This window comes from Rousettus aegyptiacus, unplaced genomic scaffold, assembly GCF_014176215.1.
Source record: "Rousettus aegyptiacus isolate mRouAeg1 unplaced genomic scaffold, mRouAeg1.p scaffold_m13_p_14, whole genome shotgun sequence".
Classification (NCBI taxonomy): domain Eukaryota; kingdom Metazoa; phylum Chordata; class Mammalia; order Chiroptera; family Pteropodidae; genus Rousettus; species Rousettus aegyptiacus.
The window spans coordinates 40,480,381-40,487,678 of NW_023416289.1; the positions used below are offsets into that span (position 1 = coordinate 40,480,381).

At 55.5% G+C, this 7,298-nt stretch overlaps 1 protein-coding gene across 2 annotated transcripts; it reads right to left on the reverse strand.

The window, feature by feature from the left end:
• Positions 1–3,671: 3,671 nt before the first annotated feature.
• On the reverse strand, positions 3,672–6,536 carry SERTAD1 (SERTA domain containing 1). Of its 2 annotated transcripts, none has more exons than XM_016166893.2 (2): positions 6,386–6,536; positions 3,672–4,714 (listed from the first exon to the last, which is right to left on the reverse strand). In XM_016166893.2, the coding sequence occupies exon 2, from the start codon at positions 4,709–4,711 to the stop codon at positions 4,001–4,003; it is 711 nt and encodes a 236-aa protein (XP_016022379.2). In that variant the 5' UTR covers positions 4,712–4,714; positions 6,386–6,536; the 3' UTR covers positions 3,672–4,000. The 2 variants fall into 2 exon arrangements, with proteins under 2 accessions (XP_016022379.2, XP_036087555.1); XM_036231662.1 differs by lacking the exon at positions 6,386–6,536 and adding an exon at positions 5,526–6,333.
• Positions 6,537–7,298: the final 762 nt, after the last annotated feature.

Consider the following 7,298-nt stretch of genomic DNA (forward strand, 5'->3'; position numbering starts at 1 on the left):
AGACAAGGGTGGCAGGTGCCTCTCTGCATCTCAGAGGGCAGATGTGCTGGCTTGTTCCCATCTCAGGGGCAAGCATTCAGTCATTTGCCCTTAAGTAAGATGTCAGCTGTCTGTTTTGTGTAGCTGCCCTTCAGCAGGTGAAGGATGCTTCTTTCCCTAGTTTGCAGTGAGTTTTTTTTTTTTTGTCATGAGTAGTGTGTGTCTCTGTGTCGCTCTCTGTATGTCTCTTTACATCTCAGTTCTTACTCCTTGTCTCTGCTTCTCTCCATGTTTCTCTGTGTCTATTTCTCTTTCTCTGTCCCTCTGTCTCTTGCTTTCCGTCACCCAAGGGGGAGTGGCCATAGGAAGTTGAGTTTTGGGGTTGGCACTAGTGTCCTGGCTCTGGCCAAGGCCACCTCAATAAACACAGGACATCCTGCTAGGGAAGGAGGTGGAAGCTTCTGCTTGGGGACCACCCTCTCCCCACCCAGTCTGAGTCAAAGAGGAGCTAGGTCCTACCCAGTGCAGCCAAGGAAAACTGATATCTCCCTCTGTACCGCCAGCCTTAATGCCTGCTCCTGCCCCCGGCCCTCTCTACTGAGCTCCAGTCCCAGGGCCTGACTCGATGCCTTCCCCCAGGTGTATCCTCAGCGCCTTGCACCTACCATGTACCTCAGTGTCAACCACACCCCTGCTTCTCCTCCTGGTCACCATCCCAGGGTGGTCCCACTGTCCCCCAGTCCCCTAGCTAGAGCCCTCAGTCTCTTCCTAGGCCCCTCCTCCATCACAGCCCATCATATTTCCCATAGCCTGTCTTCTCTAATATCTCCCCCTCCTCTCTTCCCTCTGTCCCTTCCCAGCCTCCCCTCTGGGCTCCTGGGCTCACTTTCCCGTCACCATGTCCACACGGCAGCCAGAGAGATCCCTTTACTTCTAGATCCCTTTATGCTAGTGCCTTTGGAGTGAAATCCCTCACCAGCACCTTGTGTACCCTGGCCCCTGCCCACCCCCCACCCAAGCCCCATCACCGACCTTACCATTTTCACCCTCATTCCGGTCAAACCCAGAAGCTTACAGATCCTGAAAAGGTTATAGGGTCCCTCAGCACCTAGCCTTCACACATGCCGTCCCCTCTTCCTAGAACACTCTTCCCTCAGAACAATAGCCTGCGGTGGGTATTGTTACTGTTCCAGCTTAGAGATAAAGACCCTGAGGCCCAGAGACATTAAATATTTTGCCTGGGGTCACACGACCACAGAATGGCAAAGCTGAGGTTCCAACACGGGTGGTCTGGTTTTCAACACAACCTCTGCTCTATGACTTATTGTGCCAACAATAATCATTGACGAAGCATCATTAGATTTCCACGCCAGGCCTGCACACCTTACGTGCTCAGTAAATGTTTGTCAGATGGATGAATCAGGCAGGGCTGGAAGGTGAGCCTTGCAAAGTAAGGGCTTCGGATCCCAGAGGACTGGGATAAATTTGGAGGGCTTGGAGCAGAGGAAAGACATGGTCAGATTTGCCTTTTAGGTAGGGCCAGGCACACAGTAGGTACTTGTAAATCTTTGCTGAATGAGGAAAGGAAAGGAAGGGAGGTAGAGAGGGAGGAAAAAGAGACCAAGAACAGGAAAGAAGTGTATGATGGGGGTCCCTGTGAACACCTATGGAGGGGAGCTGGCCTGGGGAGTGTTGTGGTGGGAACACACAGAGGCTCTGTGAAAGGCAGCAGCAGGCCAGTGCTGGCAGCTCCGCGAGGAATGGTGTGGGCCCTGGAATCTGCTGGCTGAGGTAGCGTGGCCTCCTGGGGTTGAGGCTGAAGGCGGAGGGATGCACCAAAGCCAGGGAGCCTGCACAATCATCTGGGAGTCAGACGTGGGGAGAGTGGAGCAGGTCCTCAGGCATGAGCTGTTCATAAACCTGAGGGCGCCAGGGGGATGGGACCAGGGCGATCTGGCCCATATGGTGCTTTTGTACAAAAGGCATGCCCCTTCCCCAAGGCACTCGACCGCCATCTGCTGTGACACTGTCGTAATAAATATGCAAATGAGCACAGTCTGAGACATGCACTGGCAGCCCTTTACATATGGAGGCTATGCGCAGTGCACAACCTGTACAACTGTACACGGACGCTCTGGGGAGAGGGTGGCATCGCTGGCCACGCAGGCACAGGGACAGATGGGAGCATCATTGACAGATGGGTTGGCTGTCTGCATCAGTAGGTATCAGAGATCATCCCCCAGCTGGGTACCCACAGACATTAGGAACAGGCCCCAGGTTGTTGTAAACAGACGACACTGCTGACCCCACACTGGGGGACTCCTGAACAACTGGACAGATCGCCAGGGAATCTAAGGCAGTGGCATCCAAGACCCCCAGACTGGGCACCAGGGGGCATTGCCGAGCCCCACCTAAACTCCCAAGGTCTGGGTCAAAACCAAGTCTGAGTCTCATTGCCTAGGGGTAGGAGTCAGGCCCTCAAAGACCTTCGCCTGGGCAGCAGCTCCCTTCGGGCCACTTCCACTCCCCTCCCGGGGATGCCTCATCCACTACCAAAAATGGGCACGACTTCCTCTGTTCCTCCAGGAAGCTCCACTCTGCCCGCCCCTTCCAGGCCCGAGGGGCCGGCCCAAAGCTGCCCGCCTCCCCCAGTTCCACCTGAAGCTTCCGGCCAGAGGGGAGGTGCTGAGGCGCAGCGACCCTGGTGTCCCCTCGCCGGCGTCTCCCCCGTTCGAGGCACAGCCGGCCCCTCAGGTCACCGTCCCGCCCCCTGCTTCTCTGCTCCTCCCCCTGCCCCCGCACCCCGGGCGCTGCCCTGCCCCCACGGCCGCCAGGAAGGACGCCGCCTGGGTCCCGTGCCAGGCCTCTGAGTGTGCGGCCCCGCCCAGCCGGGCCAGGAATGCGGCTGGACCGCGGGGGCGGCGCAGACAACCGGTGCTCAGGCCAGCCCTGTCACACTGGCAGCGAGGCAGGTAGCCTCAGCTCTCGGAGCCTCGGTTTCTTCTGGAAGGAAAGCAGGACCGCCTTTCCTTCAGTCAAGCCACCAAACCCGGTGGCTTTATTTTCGAGTGAGCCTCTAAGCTGCCCTGTTACCTGTCCAAACTGAGATTTGAGACCTAGAGTAGATTTAAAAGCTTGCTGGAGTCCCACTTTTTGCCACCGTTTTCCTGGAGAGCTGCCTCACTGTGCTTCTTGGAGAGACTCCATCCAGCTATGTGTTTTTTCTTCTGGCTCATTCTCAAAGCTCCCTTTTGCCCTCACCCCCGACCCCTCAAACACACAGGTAGACCAAAGGCAAGGACTAGATTTCCTTATTAAAAGTGGCTGGAGGCTCCTCTACCGCCCCCACCATGGTGTATGGGCAGGCGCACCAGAGAAATCTGGTTGAGTCTGTTCCAGGGAGTTTTCTAGAGGGCCAATTACCAGACCTAATTGGTCTGCTTCTCAGACCAATAAAACAGTAAAGCTCACGGTTTGAAACCCACCTCCTCAAGTGATGACTTCCTGGAGCCTCGGTTTTCTCAACTCTAAAATGGGGATAATAAAAATGCCCATCTTGTTATGAGGATTAAATGAGTTGACACATGTCAAGTGCTTCGAGCCATGCCAGGTACACACAGTCCACAGTCAATAAATGTTAGAGGTTACTATCTCACCCTCGCCTTAGCCCAGAGACAAAGAAGCACAAAGACTTGAGATTTCCCAGGACTGGTATTTAATTTCAAAAAACTGGTTGGGGTCTCCCCTCATCAGAGAGTATTGCAGGCTAAGACCTCCGGGGAGCCAGTCCAACATCAGGCCTGGCCCAATCACATTCCAGCCACCAGGCCCTGTCATTCCATCACGAGGACTGATCCCAGACTCCCCTCATCAGCCTGAGACAAGGGGACAGAGGAGAAGCTGTCTGCAACTGTCTTTTCAAAGCCCCTTCTCTGTTCTGCAGGAGCCAGCTGTGTCTTTCCAAGGAGAGCTGTTTCCACTGCCAGCCTCCGTTTGGCAGCCAGACAACCATCCCAGCCCATCAGCGCCCCGGCCCCGGTGGCCGCTCCAGGGCCTGTGTGCCCACCAGCACGTCCATGAGGTAGTCCAGCTCGGCCTCGTCCAACTCTGGAGCTTCCTCCTTGCCTGGCCTATCCTCGGGGCCAGGTTTGAGGCCCTCAGAGGCTGGTGCCCAAAGTTCACTGTCGTACATAGAGGTGTCGATGTCCTCAAACAGGCCCTCGAGCCCATCGTCCAGCAGACAGCTAGTGGCTGGGCCCAGCAAGTCCAAGGCACCCAGGCTGGGTGGGGCGCCCCCTACGGGGCGGCCCGGTGGCCCCTCGTCTGCCAGGGGCTGGGGAGCCTGGCTCAAGCCCTCGATATGACTGAGGTCCTCCAAGAGGCTGGCCATGGAGGCGGAGAGGGCGGCATCCGAGCTGGCCAGCAGGGTGTCGGCCACACCCGAGGCAGCAGGCATGCTGGGCACAGGAGGCAGGGCGGCTGTGGGCGCCATGGATGCTTGGATGCGCCGCAGTGTGTTCACTACCAGCACAAGGTGCCGCAGGTCGGGCTCACTCTGCCGCAGGCTCTGGTGGAGCTTAAGCACCGAAAGGTCAAAGAGGGAACTGGAGGCCGCAGCTGGGGGTGCCTGTGCCACTGCTGGAAGGCTGGGATCCAGCCACCAGGTGTCCACTGCCAGGGTTTCCTTCTCCTCCTCCTCCTCCCTCTTGCGCTTCAGGCCCTTGCTCAGCATCGTCTGTGGGGAGGGAGAAGTCATTGAGTTATGAAAAGAAAATGGTGAGTTCAAACCCCGGCTCTGACGACTTGCTGTCTGTGTGGTCTTGGGCAAGTTATTTAACCTCTCTAAGCCTAGGCTGTCTTAGGGAACCTTTATACAAACGATAGTAGTATTTGTATTTGCTTCCTAAAGTTGTTTTAAGGAATACGTGAGATAATATACAAGAAACATTACAACAGTGCCTGGCACATAGCAATTATTCATTAATAAATTTCATTATTAATAACTATTAAAATTTATTTCTTCAATGAACGAAGTGGTATGTTCAATTGTCAACCTTTTTCAACCAAATAAAGCGGCTGTTTCACGTAGTTTAATATTTATTCAGTATCTACTATGTATCAGACAATAAACTAACAAATACAGGAAATGTGTGGCTGGTGCTAGGAAGATACTAAAAGGTCGTGAGGAGTGGTCAGGGAAGGCTCCTCAGAGAAGGTAACATTTGAGCTAAACCTTCTAGTATGAGAAGGAGTCAGCCATGGAAGAACCAGGGAGAAAGCAATCCGGGAAGAGAGAACAACAGCAAAGACAAAGAAAGACCCAGAGGCAGTCTGACTGAGCTTAACTGAAAAGTGCGTGTCAATTATACCTTAAAAATAAAAAAAGTCCAGTGTGGTCAGGGCACAGAGTGACAAGGCAGGATGGGGGCGAGGAGTGGGCAGAGGCAAGGAGTTTGGATTTTATTGTGAGTGCGGTGGGAAGTCGTTGAGGGGTTTGGGGCACGGAGAATGGTGGTGTGGATTGGTTAGGATTCCAGAAGCTCCACCTTAGCTACTTCGAGGAAGATGGGGGGAGGTGCAGAGATCCATTTGGAGGCTACACCGCACACTTCGGGGCGGGTGATGATGGTCGCTCAGAGTAGAAGGCGGTAGCGAACATGTAAGGAAGTTGGTCGATTCCAGATTTATTTGCGAGGCAGAGTGGACACGGCTTGCCGGGAAATCCCGATGGGCGCGAGAGTCACTGAGAAGTTTGAGGACCCACACTTTCCCCGCGTCAGGGGGTTCCCTGGATTCTGGATCCCTGGCCCAAGCTGTTTGGTTGGACCAGGCAGTTTGCAGGGTCCAGTCCCCAGGCCCTTGTGCAACAGGACCTTAAGAGTGATCCCTCACACAACTCAGCACTGGGTCCTCGCCTCTTTCGCGGTAGACCCGGGAGTCCGGAACCGCAGGAATTCAGCCCCCGACCCAGACTCCGCCCCCCGTCCCCGCGCTCCCTAGCGGCGCCAGGCGGGTCTTCCCCGGGGAATACCAGCCCCTCAGACCCCAAGACCCTTTACGCAGCCCCGCGTCTCGGCCGTCGTTCCCGCCTGCCACCCGGGGCTGTTTTGCCCTCTCGGCCTCCGCTCGCTACCGGAAGGCAGTGGAGGCGGCTCCTCCCGAAGCGGCGGCGGCGGGGGCGGGTGAGTCACGCAGCCGGAGCCAGGGAGCCGGCGCCTCCGCCCCCTTCCCGGGCTGCGGCGTGATTCACCCAGCTCAGCTGAGGCGGGCGACACTTAAAGGCCCGCGCGTCTCGATCTCGGGCTGCCCCGGCACGTAACACCCGGACCCGGGGATCGAACCTGCCAAAAGGACCCCACCACCGGTATCCCGTCTTTCTCTAGGCCCCTTCCCTTCGTTTACATACCCAGCTCGGAAGCTGCCAATCAGGACGAAGAGGTAGCCACTCGCAGCCAATCAGGAAGCGGCGGCGGCGGCAGCATCGCTCGCTCGCTCTTCTTCAGCAACCGGCGCCTGGGTAGCGAGACGCAGTTCTGACTCCGGCGCACGACTCTAGGCTCCTGACTCCTCTTAGCTACCGCCCACTCCCGTAGTGGCCCCGCCCTCCACCCAGGGATTGGTCCTGGACGGTAATGGGTGGAGCCTGTGGGGGGCAGGTTCCAACTGAGGGCAGGTTGGTTTTAGGGCGCATGCCCGGGTGGCTGCGTGAGGAGTAGAGAAGGGGTGGGGGGGTGACTATTTGGCCTGGCAGGAAGTGGCGGCGAAGAGTTTTTGGTTATCAAGGTGCGGGCCATTCACACCTACCCATGCACCTGCCGAACCCAGCAAGTGAGCTTATTACGGAACCAGCCAGAAAGGCCTGGGTTCAAATTCTGACTCACCACTCACTCGATGTGTGACCTTGGAAAAATGCATGACTGCTTTGAGCCACGCGAAGTCTGTTAAATGGTGATCTTGCATACCTCTTGGTTTAAGAAAATTAAAATAAGATCGTATCTGTTAAGAGCACTATACCAGATTCAGCAAATTCCCGGCAGTAGGATTCAATTGTTGGAGTTGAAAGGCGGTAGTGGAGGTGGGATGCCACTGGGGTCACATTTTGATCTCTATTCCCTAATTAGCTGTGTGACCCTGGGGAAGGGTTTTAATCCCTTAGAATCTTGGTTTCCTCATCTTCATTAAAACGAGGGAAATAACGTTTGGTGCAGAGAATTGTTTTGAGAATTAAATAGAACAATTTGTGCAATATGCTCAGTGGTGTGTGATGTGTCCTTTTGTTTGTGGTAATAGCTGTTGTAATAGCACAGGTGCTTATCAAG

Excerpts from the sequence above, each read along its gene's own strand:
- SERTAD1 (XM_016166893.2), bottom strand. The coding sequence starts at position 4,711 with ATGCTGAGCAAGGGCCTGAAGCGCAAGAGGGAGGAGGAGGAGGAGAAG.